Here is a 13,669-nt window from a genome sequence, read left to right on the forward strand (position 1 = left end):
TTACCAGCTGGGCTACCAGGGATGCCCTAAATATTCAAAGGTAGATGGAAAAGTGTAAAATGTAAATGACAGCTAAGAAAGACAAATTTTTATTCCAATTTTAATAACTGAACTCAAGTTAAATTTTATTACATTTAGTTTTCTCTTTTTATTTCCAATGACATGTACTGACTTTACTACAGGATTCTTTATGAATTTGAGAATACTTATACATAAACACAAAACATGCATACATATGCACATCCTGTCAAATGAACAACATGAAAAGTCTTACTTACCTTTGCTGACATCGATGGCATATAATTCCCTCAGTCCCAGTTCATTAAGAGATTTTGTCAAGTCAAGGGGCTCCTGAGACTGATAGTCCTTCAATAACTGTGTGTGTAATGGATCAAACTCACATTTGCTGCATATAATGGCGATAAGTTCTTGAAGAGGTGCATGTGGGCTAACTCTTACTATTGTCTTCTGCGTTTTCTTAAAATTGATCACTACTCTCACAGTTTTCTGAAACACAGATTAAAGCCAGAGTTACACCATAATTTACTGGGGTTTTTTTTTTTTTCCAAGATAATAAGAACCTTCATTTTATTGTGTAAGAATCCTTCTTCTATAGCCAAGTTCAATAATATAGGTAACATTAAGAATTAAAGTGAATAACATGATGATATACAAGTACTGTGACCTTATTTTTAACTTATGGTGTTTCTGGTGGAAGTAAGTGGCCTGAATTTCCATCCTGAGATTTGGAGAAGATTGGAGGCGTTTTCTAGAATAGTCTTTGTAGCACTGCTGTTGCTGCTAAGTCACTTCAGTCATGTCCGACTCTGTGTGACCCCATAGACGGCAGCCCACCAGGCTCCCCGTCCCTAGGATTCTCCAGGCAAGAACACTGGATTTGTAGTACTAGAATGTCATAAATTTCTGTCTCATACTTCAGACTTTAACCGAAGCCCCAGTTCTATTCCTGTATCTCTAGCACCCTCACATTGCATAATATGAAATTACCATAGTTTACTGACCATCTTTCTCCAGTGATGTCCAGAACAATGAGATAATCTATGGAAAATTATGTGTTGGAACAAATACAACATACAGTATTTTCTACTTTGTGGTAAAATCTTCATTTTGATTAATGTTACTTCCTAAATCCAAACCAGATGCTTTGAAAAAGGTTGCTTATTAAGTAATCTAGATTAAATTCATAACTCTTATAAAGTATTAAGTCGGAGAAGGCAATGGCACCCCACTCCAGTACTTTTGCCTGGAAAATTCCATGGATGGAGGAGGCTGGTGGGTTGCAGTCCATGGGGTTGCTAGAGTCGGACATGACTGAGCGACTTCCCTTTCACTTTTCACTTTCATGCACTGGAGAAGGAAATGGCAACCCACTCCAATGTTCTTGCCTGGAGAATCCCAGGGACGGGTGAGCCTGGTGGGCTGCCGTCTATGGGGTCGCATAGAGTCGGACACGACTGAAGCAACTTAGCAGGAGCAGCAGCAGCACACGCTAATAAAAGTAATGCTCAAAATTCTCCAAGCCAGGCTTCAGCAATATGTGAACCGTGAACTTCCTGATGTTCAAGCTGGTTTTAGAAAAGGCAGAGGAACCAGAGATCAAATTGCCAACATTCGCTGGATCATGGAAAAAGCAAGAGAGTTCCAGAAAAACATCTATTTCTGCTTTACTGACTATGCCAAAGCCTTTGACTGTGTGGATCACAATAAACTGTGGAAAATTCTGAAAGAGATGGGAATACCAGACCACCTGACCTGCCTCTTGAGAAATTTGTATGCAGGTCAGGAAGCAACAGTTAGAACTGGACATGGAACAACAGACTGGTTCCAAATAGGAAATGGAGTTCGTCAAGGCTGTATATTGTCACCCTGTTTATTTAACTTATATGCAGAGTACATCATGAGAAACGCTGGACTGGAAGAAACACAAGCTGGAATCAAGATTGCTGGGAGAAATATCAATAACCTCAGATATACAGATGACAACACCCTTATGGCAGAAAGTGAAGAGGAACTAAAAAGCCTCTTGATGAAAGTGAAAGTGGAGAGTGAAAAAGTTGGCTTAAAGCTCAACATTCAGAAAATGAAGATCATGGCTTCTGGTCCCATTACTTCATGGGAAATAGATGGGGAAACAGTGGAAACAGTGTCAGAGTTTATTTTTCTGGGCTCCAAAATCACTACAGATGGTGACTGCAGCCATGAAATTAAAAGACGCTTACTCCTTGGAAAGAAAGTTATGACCAACCTAGATAGCATATTCAAAAGCAGAGACATTACTTTGCCAACAAAGGTTCGTCTAGTCAAGGCTATGGTTTTTCCTGTGGTCATTATGGATGTGAGAGTTGGACTGTGAAGAAGGCTGAGCGCCGAAGAATTGATGCTTTTGAACTGTGGTGTTGGAGAAGACTCTTGAGAGTCCCTTGGACTGCAAGGAGATCCAACCAGTCCATTCTGAAGGAGATCAGCCCTGGGATTCCTTTGGAAGGACTGATGCTGAAGCTGAAACTCCAGTACTTGGCCACCTCATGCAAAGAGTTGACTCATTGGAAAAGACTCTGATGCTGGGAGGGATTGGGGGCAGGAGGAGAAGGGGACGGCAGAGGATGAGATGGCTGGATGGCATCACTGACTCGATGGACGTGAGTCTGAGTGAACTCCAGGAGTTGGTGTTGGACAGGGAGGCCTGGCGTGCTGCGATTCATGGGGTCGCAGAGAGTCGGACACGACTGAGCGACTGAACTGATCTGATCTGATTGTTGTCACTACTATTATTAGTACTTTGGTTAATTTTAATATATTAGTAAAGAATAGTATAATAGTCCTCATTTAGATATTTAATACTGCTAACTCAAAGTTACCAAGAAGATTTTAAGCACCTCCGTATTTTAATGCAATTGAATTAAATTTTGTATGTAAATGGAATTTAGAAACATGACCACGTTAAATGAAACTTACAGATTGCAGATCTTTAAAGTTTAACATATATTCCTAAAATACCACATATAGTCAAATCCTACAGCATAAATAATACAATTTCCATCTAGATAAATAGGATACATATCTTTATGGAAAATAGCCCAATATCCTAATATTTAATATTCAATCAAATGTTGTAGAAAGCAAAGGATTTTTAGTATTGTCCATAAAAGGTACCGTTTTTGTTAAAAAAAAAAAACCTCATAAGAATATGAAGAAAATATGAGAATGTATGTACCCAAGTCATGTGTAAATGAACTAATTTTAAAAATAAACCTTTATATATTTTTTAAAGTTAAAAGTGGTTTATGTTGTTCCTAATGAAAGAGTATTTCTAGAAACCCATTACTTCTACCCCCTGTTTGCTTACGGAAAGAGAACAATTTTATAAAGGAGAACTGATGAATGATATTATCACTATGGTAAAAAATTTTTGCTTAAAATTCATACATTACAGAAAACCGAGCCATCATGCAGCTCAAATTAACAATAATTTATAAGTTAAAAAGTTACAACCACCGCTTACCATGTACAGAGAAGTAAAAAAAATTATTTTAAATTCCTAGAGGAATTTGTATTCAAGAATTCTAAAGCCTTTTAAAAAAAATGTAAAATACTTTTTAAAAGAATAGCTCAAAATATAGATCTTTCATAACTGTCAGATTCTGATACTGTCAAAAAGATCACTTTAGCACATCTAAAATCTAAAGTATTCCCCAAATCCTAGTTAATCCAAAGATAAACAACCAAGTGAATCCTAAGCAAAAAGGTCCAGGAAAACACGATAGCCATACTTACACCGAATTAGACCAGGAAAAGCAAATTTTATTTCATTTACACTGAGCTGCAAAGAATGATTTTAAAACCTAACTTAGTATCATGTCAAAATCTACTATGAAAATCTTACCTCTGGTATTAAAGGTGTAGGTTTCTTCTTATCCAGAATCTTTGGCTTTAAAATTACTTTTTCCACCTCCAACATTCCTATTGGTGTGTTTGGCTTAAATTTAATGGGGTTCTTTTCAGCTGAGAGCAGATCAATTGTGTGACTTGATGGATTTAAGTGATATTGTGCACAGAGGAAAATCAACAAGTCCATCATAGGTTTACTGTAAAACAAGAGTAGTGCTGATCATGGAGCAGTTTCATTACCTGTTCAATTTATTGTTTCAAGCATTTTTTATGGGGCCTCTGGGGAATGGCAACCCACTCAGTACTCTTGCCGGGAGAATTCCATGGACAGAGGACCTGCCGGGCTACAGTCCATGGGATCACAGAGAGTCGGACACAACTGTGTGACTAACCTTCCTTTTTTTCTTATCTTCAGCAGATAAAACAAGCCTACAGAATACTGTGAAAGCTGCTTAAAAAGCTAACTACAAGATATTATATTCAAGCAGACAAAATTATAATAGTTTAAAAATTCTAAGTAGTATTCAAGAAAACTTGGATCCTTGTGTTGGTTTAAAAATTCTGTATATTTTATCTGCCAAATTGTCTTCATATCATAGATTTCAGGAGAAGGAAAAGATCTTCTTTACCCAAAAGCAGTCACTTAACTTAGTAGATGCTCCTTTACAATGTCACTTGGAATATGACCAATCTTTAGCTTACAAATTGGTTCTGATAAGAATACAGTATTGTCACTTTTGGTCTTTAGAAAGCATAGAATCTACATGAGGAAGGCCACAAAATCCTAACGAAAAGTGTCATACAGACTTCTTCAATTCATTCAAACAGCATTTAATATCCCTAGGCATTGGCGACAGGGTACAACTTTATGGCATACCTTCTCTCAGATACCCAAAACACTGCCAGATGGACTAGACTAAGTGTCAGCAAGCTACAGTCTGCAGGTCAAAGTGGGTCCACAGTCTTGTTTTTGTAAATAAAAGCTTATTGGCACACAGCAAAGCTTATTTGTTTATATAATATCCAGGGCTACTTTCGGAGAAGACAATGGCACCCAACTCCAGTACTCTTGCCTGGAAAATCCCATGGATGGGGGAGCCTGGTGGGCTGCAGTCCATGGAGTCGCTAAGAGTCGGACACGACTGAGCGACTTCACTTTCACTTTTCACTTTCATGCATTGGAGAAGGAAACGGCAACCCACTCCAGTGTTCTTGCCTGGAGAATCCCAGGGACAGGGGAGCCTGGTGGGCTGCCATCTATGGGGTCGCACAGAGTCGGACACGACTGAAGCGACTTAGCAGCAGCTTAGCAGCAGGGCTACTTTTGTGTTATAATGACAGATTTGAGTAGATGTGACTGAGACTGTAGGGCCCCCCAAACCTAATACTTTTTTACTAATTGGCTCTTGACAGAAAAAAGTTTAGGAACTCTTATGCTAGACAGTGAAAAAATAACCAAGTAAATGTATGATAAAATTTCAAACAGTGATTAAGTGTTCAACACTAATAGTAATACAGAACCTATTTCTATACAGAATTGCTAATTCGACTTGAGATTCAGAACACTTAATTTTTTGCTTCCCTTTCCACAGATTCCAACTGCTGACACAGACTTGTTTTCATTCACTTCATCTCCCTTCTCTCTCCCACATACAAGCTGTACCCATTATACATATAGCAAGAAAAATAAACAGAATTGTGTGGTCTCAAACTCTTTCTTAATTGTCAGCATTTGAGGAAAGCATACCAAAAAAATCTTTTATATTATGTGCTTTCTGCAAATGTCTGGAGGTCCTAAGCTGTTAGCTCATACTCAAGACTGAGGCAATAAAATACTGTCTAAAAGTCTTATTTTTGTGAACTGAGGTTTACAGGTTGATGGGCTTCACTTGAGGGTAATCAGGTGACCAGCTTCCCCCCACCCCAAAGGTAAGTATAAATGTCAATAAAAGATAATTCTCCAATTTCTTACCTAGATTATGAACAGCTATCAGTCTTTTAGAAACTTGACAGCAAAATGAGACTAAAAAACCTCACTGTTCAGTATGCTATTTTTAATTTAGTACATCTGTTCCCATATGCACCTACCCTCAGTCTCCTAGGTGGAATTCCCAGGTCTGTAGCCTCTCTGGTTCAACGTTTCCAGAGAGGAAGTATCCTGCTGGGGAAGAATTAGTTGTCTGACATTCCGTGGTCCTGAGGTCAAATACTTTATACAGATTTTCAAACCATCCCCTGGGTTCAGCTCCCTACCTCACCCTCAGCTTCTGCAGTTGTTGCCCATTCTTAGGCCATTCCACTTGTTACGGGATAAAGAGGCATTTTTCGTAATGGTGCACTCACTTTTCTCTCTCCCACATACTAGTTGTACCCATTATATATATGCCAAGAAAAATGAATAAATAAAAAATAAGTCCCTCAGTAAAAAAAAAAGAAAGTTCTCTGTAATATGTTTCAGTCCCCCAAATATGTTTCGTATGTCTTTATTAAAGGCTTGTACAGTAATATTTAGGATTTTTATTTCCTTCTCTTGAGCTACCTAGTATGTTCATACATAAATTTTCTATAATTGCCCAAATTTTGGCTTTGGATAGTACACACTCAATTTCATCCAGAGAAAGACTAGCATAAGAGTATTGTTGAAGTTTATTTTTTGGTAACAGTACTCTATGATAGCAATTTGATGCTAAATACCAATTCTAGACTGGAAAATGGTACTTCTTTCCCTGATAGTAAATAAAGTTAAGAAGGATTAGGTAATGTCTAAATAAATACAATATAATTATAAATACAAAATATTTATACAAAATAATTATAAATTACAATAAATTATAAATCCTTATACATATAAGCTGGAAGAGGAGAGAATTTTCAGTGCCAACTCAATGGAGACATGTCCACTGTAGTCTATGAGTAAATGGTATTATGTTCAGATTATATTTTCCTTTCTCTCTCTATATATAAATGTGCGAGTTAATACATGTTAAAAACTCTAAACTTTATACTTCACATCTTTTACTTGTTAAATGTACAGTCCTTCTAGAATCTCTGCCAGAAACACTGAACATTAGCAAGACAAAAACAGTGATTAGTATAAAGTTTTGTTTTTGTTTTGTTAATCTATTTTTATGCTACCATTTTTTATCTATTAGGGAAAAAGATACTTTAAAAACTTTTTAAAGAACAATTTAACACTCTAACTCTTCTGATATGCCTTAATGAATTATTGTATTTTTATCTGTGATATGCAAATTTTATTCCTTTAGTCAAAGTGGTCACCTATAATTTGCACACTATACCAGATTTCACAGCAAAAAAAGTTGCATGGTGACTAGAACTTTTGAATTCACTGCCTAAATATTTTCTAATAAACAACTCTTGGAAAAGCAACTAAAAGTTACAGATCTTCTTTATGACCTTATTCTCTCATTCTATAATTACAGCTTCAACTTTTACTTAATTCCAGAGGCCAATTCTCTCTAGAAAATATTTGCGGGCAGATAATAAAAGCAAAAGATCAGTAAGTTCTGTAACAGACAAAAATACACAGGGATTTGATACTGCCTGCAAATTCAGCAGTGGCCACAAGACTGGAAAAGGTCAGTTTTCATTCCAATCCCAAAGAAAGGCAATGCCGAAGAATGCTCAAACTACCACACAATTGCACTCATCTCACACGCTAGTAAAGTAATGCTCAAAATTCTCCATGCCAAGCTTCAGCAATACGTGAACCATGAACTTCCAGATGTTCAAGCTGGTTTAAGAAAAGGCAGAGGAACCAGAGATCAAACTGCCAACATCCGCTGGATCATAGAAAAAGCAAGAGACTTCCAGAAAAACATCTATTTCTGCTTTATTGACTATGTCAAAGTCTTTGACTGTGTGGATCACAATAAACTGTGGAAAATTCTGAAAGAGATGGGAATACCAGACCACCTGACCTGCCTCTTGAGAAACCTATATCAGGTCAGGAAGCAACAGTTAGAACTGGACATGGAACAACAGACTGGTTCCAAATAGGAAATGGAGTACGTCAAGGCTGTATATTGTCACCCTGCTTATTTAACTTCTATGCAGAGTATATCATGAGAAACGCTGGACTGGAAGAAGCATAAGCTGGAATCAAGATTGTCGGGAGAAATAGCAATAGCCTCACATATGCAGATGACTCCACCCTTATGGCAGAAAGTGAAGAGGAACTAAAAAGCCTCTTGATGAAAGTGAAAGAGGAGAGTGGAAAAGTTGGCTTAAAGCTCAACATTCAGAAAACTAAGATCATGGCATCTGGTCCCATCACTTCGTGGGAAATAGATGGGGAAACAATGGAAACAGTGTCAGACTTAATTTTTTGGGCTCCAAAATCACTGCAGATGGTGACTGCAGCCATGAAATTAAAAGACGCTTACTCCTTGGAAGGAAAGTTATGACCAACCTAGACAGCATATTCAAAAGCAGAGACACTACTTTACCAAAAAAGATCCGTCTAGTCAAGGCTATGGTTTTTCCAGTGGTCATATATGGATGTGAGAGTTGGACTGTGAAGAAAGCTGAGTGCCAAAGAATTGAAGCTTTTGAAACTGTGGTGTTGGAGAAGACTCTTGAGAGTCCCTCGGATTGCAAGGAGATCCAACCAGTCCATCCTAAAGGATGTTCATTGGAACACACCAGTCCTGGGTGTTCATTGGAAGGACTGATGCTGAAGCTGAAACTCCAGTACTTTCACCACCTCATGCGAAGAGCTGACTCATTGGAAAAGACCCTGGTGCTGGGAGGGATTGTGGGCAGAAGGAGAAGAGGATGACAGAGGATGAGATGGCTGGATGGCATCACCGACTTGATGGACATGAATTTGAGTGAACTCCGGGAGTTGGTGATGGACAGAGAGGCCTGGTGTGCTCTGATTCATGGGGTTGCAAAGAGTTGGACATGACTGAGCAACTGAACTAACTATACCTAAATGTGAACTCCTCTCTAGCAGCTCCACCTCTTATCAGACTTTCTTTCCAGGACCTAATACAACACAGGTCAGCGTCACTGAATGAGGAATTTATAGGAGCCAATGATTATTTATCTCTTAGGTAATTCTGCTTAAATATCCATGAGCTCAAACATACAGCAGACAATATGCATTTGAGGTGGCTGTTCACTGTCTGATGCATGAAAAGGTGAAACTGTCAAAAGGCGACTCACATGCTTAAAAAAAAAACCACAGAGGTGAGAAAGCAGTTTTGATTTTTGTTTCTTAATTAACAAACTTGACTACTAGCCTTGTTGCATCTAAAGACAGTACACTTAACATAGAAATGGGGTGTAAGCATTAACTGAACTGAAGACTTCATCCAAAATCAGCCTCAGATCAGTTTGACTGCTTGAAGTATTTAATTAAAGGCTCAGCATTTGGCCCTAAAAGCACAGAAGAGATAACCCTGACCTAGCCAATTCTGAGGGTGGGAATTACTGACCATCTGGTTCTACCTTAAAGGAGCTGTAACACAATAAAAGCAGGACACTAACTTTAAATAGCCCTGCACACAGTGGGACTGCTTTAAGGATTAACTAGTCACAAAGTGCTCCCCTAGAAAACAAAATCCTCTCTTGAGGATAGTTTAGAATTATCCACCCAAATGCCAAGTTACTTCTACCAAAAACAACAGTTTTAGTTTGATGGTAATTATCCTAAGCTGATGTACCTAACAACTGTTGGCTGAAAGGTCTAAGCACGTGATCACCATAGTAAGGACACTTCTTTTCCTATTTGCTAAGGTGGGAGCACGTGCCAGCAGTCTACCCGAAACCCAAGCCAAATAACTGAATGTTGAATAGGATTGGCTGAATTTGATCACCACTTCTTCATTCAAACAAGAAACTGTCTTTTCCTCCTCTATATCACCATATTACTTTGAATTTTGGCTTATTATTGAACAAAGTCTGCTTTGCACTATTATTTATAGATTTTTTTTTAAATCTTGTAAAATAATGACTTTCTAGAGAGGGAATTAAAAAAAAAAAAAAAAAACTTAAAAAAAAAACTCTTCTTTGAACCAGAAGAAATCCTTATGAGATTTCCCACTCCATTTTGAAATAACAATTCTTTGTATTAATTTCATATCTAGTATCTCCTTTGAGTTCACAACCACGGCAAAAGCTACTTGCACTTTATGAATGAAGAAACTGTGGTTAGAAAAGTGACATAAACAGATTACAAACAGCATAAATAGAATTGGCTGCAGTCAGAGTGAAAATGTCCTGACTCCTAATCCAGCTACACTTTAGCCTCAGGATCACATGCAAGACTCAGAGCAGATGGCTTGCAACAGCTTTTATGCTATCTACTGCAGTTTTACTTCAAAGATTGATGGCATCACTAAATAACTCCCTGAAATCCTCCAATGACCCTTCCTGCATTTATGGTACATATGAAGGGTAATCTTGTCCTAGTTTTATTACCTGCTAGATAAAAGAAGACTTCTGCTTTGAGATTTTAAAGATCCACTTAGGTATTAAAAATTAAAGTCAGGATTCACCAAAGAGCTTTCAGATCAGCTCCAACAACTACCTAGGTGAATTTCCAAATCCTGCTGCTGCTGCTAAGTCACTTCAGTCGTGTCCAAGGGCTGTTACACTTAAATAATTTAACAGTTAAAACTACAACTTTTATTTAGCAGCTGTAGTTGAATAAGTATCTAAATCAAAATTTAGAGCTTTCTTATGGAGCTCAGTGTAAATGACCCTGATGCTGGGAAAGATCAAGGCCAAGAGGAAAAGGGGGTGATAGAGGATGTGGATGGCATCACTGACTCAATGGACACGAGTCAATGCTGCACGCCAGGCTTCCCTGCCCCTCACCAACTCCCAGAGCCTATTCAAACTCAAGGTCATCAAGTTGTGATGCCATCCAACCATCTCATCCCCTGTCGTCCCCTACTCCTCCTGCCTTCAATCTTTCCCAGCATCAGGGTCTTTACCAATCAGTCGGTTCTTCGCATCAGGCGGCCTAAGTATTAGCGTTTCAGCTTCAGCATCAGTCCTTCCAATGAATATTCAGGACTGATTTCCTTTAGGATGGACTGGTTAGATCTCCTTGCAGTCCAAGGGACTCTCAAGAGTCTTCTCCAACACTACAGTTCAAAAGCATCAACTCTTTGGCGCTCAGGTTTCTTAATAGTCCAATTCTCACATCCATACATGACTACTGGAAAAACCATAGCTTTGACTAGACGGACCTTTGTTGGTTATGTCTCTGCTTTTTAATATGCTGTCTAGGTTGGTCATAACTTTTCTTCCAAGGAGCAAGCATCTTTTAATTTCATGGCTGCAGTCACCATCTGCAGTGATTTTGGAGCCCCAAAAATAGTCTCTTACTGCTTCCATTGTTTCCCCATCTATCTGCCATGAAGTGATGGGACCGGAAGCCGTGAACAACAACAAATGGAGCTCAATGTGGTTATGCCACGCAACAGATTTTCAGCAGTGTGTTTTTGAAATCCATCACCCTATCATATAATGTATTTACTACACATCTGTCATTTGACAGTTTTCAGTAAATATAAGAATGATTCTGAAATTCTGAAGTTCTTCTGAGATCCATACCACTTGCTGTATTACTGGTTTAGGTGTGGGAGGTAAGCAAAACTGACCCACATTAATCCAGTGAAAGCTTGTCATTTTTTATAGTCTACTTTCTTCCAGTAGATGGCACTGCAGTTCATGTAAAACACTCCTGAGTTAGTTCTCTGACCCACCGGGTACCAGTCAAAACTCTGCTCACAAAGGTCAGACATACGAGGTGACTTGCTTGAGGTCACATAGCAAGTTATGGAATAAACTGTAGAGCCTGAGACTTCTAACTTCAAGTTCCATGCTTTCTTTATTTGTGTTTTCATCCCTGATATTCTAAGATTTGCTCACATCAAAACAAATCCCTATTTATAGTATTCAGGACATAAAACAACACAAATTATAGGAGACAGAATAGGCTAAGACATAGAGTGCTCTCCCTGTAGGCCAACAAAGAGAGTTAATATCAGTCATTTATCAAATTTCCAAATTAAAACTGCTTTTAAAATGTCCCCAGAGAAAAAGGGAAAAATATGTATTCAATGAGAATGACACCCGACTATAAAGCAAGGACACAGAGTGACGTACAAACATACCTGCACATTTCCATCAGCGTTTAACCTATAAGCTCATTTTCATTAAAAATTAACTTTTGCCAAACACTAGTAGATACCACCACATGTGCTATTGCATAGCATGGCATTTTCTGAGGCGCTTAGCCCTACACAGCTTGCCTCTAACAACAATATTCTTTAATGCTCACTTTTAGCAAGGCCCAGAGCTGCTTTGCCTGGTGAAAGATTATTTACTTGACCTGCATACACACACACACACACAGATATATATGTATGTATGCATGCATATACACACACACACACACACATACATACACATATACCTGTACTTCCTTCCTTCAATCCAATCATCTGTAATAACAGGACAAACAGAAATGCCCAAAGTTTTTATGCTGCTACTCAGCTATCTTCAATGTAAGCCAAGGATCACAAAGGCAGGATGACAGATACTGGGTGACTTTTGGTCACTAAAGAGGCAGTATCACTAAGCTCTGATACCAAAAGACTGGTAAGCCTGTACAGATAGCTCCTAACCTGATTCAGGATAACAAGTTTTTAGTTTGCCCTTGAGCATAAGTCTATTACCATCTCCAACTTTATTGTGTTCCCTAATATGAATAAGCTCTTCCGTGAAAAATCAATGTACAAACAAGTGTATTCTAAGATAATGTTGTCTGTTACATCCTCAAAAATGGGCCTTTGAGCATACCTCTGCATGCGCTGTATGAGAACAGAGGGGAACTTTCTAAAGAACCTCCCCAAGAATACATTTTGAGAAGCACCAATTTTTCTGAAAAGTTAAATGAAGCATAAGTTTCTAAATATTTATTTCAGGCTTATATTGACATTATTCTTCAAAGGAAATATATATAAGTAACACCACTGAAATATACAATACAAAGAATATTTAGACAAATTAAGAAAAATGTCAAAATATTAAAAATATTAGAGAGCTCCTTCATAGTGACATAAGCAGCTTTGATTTATTAATTGCTAAGAAAACTTTATGCCCTTAATTAAACTATTCAATTTAATTAAAATACTCTTCCATAGTATACTCTTCCACTAAATCCCTGTATCATTTTGTTGAAAATTGTCTTATTCCATTTATGGTAACAAAGCCAAAAAGAAATTTAAGTTATCTATACCATGGCTCTGTATATTAGGTAGCTAACATTTTTCAAAAATAGAATTTTTTTCCTATAATAACATTTTTGTTTTTCTTGTTATTGTTAAACACTGATTTTTTTTTTTTTTTAAACAATGGGCCAGCAATTGCTGCAACCTTCAAAATATCCCAAATCACACTCAAGATAGCCTGAACTGCCCTCTAAAATATTTGGAATCACTCCTAGATATCCAGAATCATACTCCTGAAATATTCAGAACTGCACAATCACTTTTAATCATAAAGAATTAATATAAAAAAATTAGTCATAGTGTTTTCAACTTGAGTCATTCCTGAGTGATAAAACTATTAGGAACAAATTCTAAAATCAAACTCCCTCATAAAAATATTGATATAAAAGAAATTCTACTCTCAGAAAAGTTTTTCAGCCCCAAACAAAATTTAAAAAGCAATCAGAATTTGGGGCATTCTTGCCTTGCTGTCTATCTGAGAAAATATC

General features: G+C 37.6%; 1 protein-coding gene across 7 annotated transcripts in view; it reads right to left on the reverse strand.

Annotated features, from left to right (window-relative positions):
* COBLL1 (cordon-bleu WH2 repeat protein like 1) overlaps window positions 1-13,669 on the reverse strand; it is a 165,443-nt gene that overhangs the window by 51,453 nt on the left and 100,321 nt on the right. For all 7 annotated transcript variants that reach the window (XM_086370293.1, XM_086370302.1, XM_086370285.1 and 4 more), the window contains exons 3-4: window positions 3,905-4,106; window positions 279-507 (exon numbers count right to left, since the gene is read on the reverse strand). In XM_086370293.1, the coding sequence (XP_086226419.1) occupies window positions 279-507; window positions 3,905-4,106 (431 nt within the window). The remainder of the gene's footprint in view (window positions 1-278; window positions 508-3,904; window positions 4,107-13,669) is intronic.

The sequence above is a fragment of the Bos grunniens genome, chromosome 2, assembly GCF_055505025.1.
Source record: "Bos grunniens cultivar Pamir isolate PY7600 chromosome 2, Bosgru_T2T1.0, whole genome shotgun sequence".
NCBI classification, from domain to species: domain Eukaryota; kingdom Metazoa; phylum Chordata; class Mammalia; order Artiodactyla; family Bovidae; genus Bos; species Bos grunniens.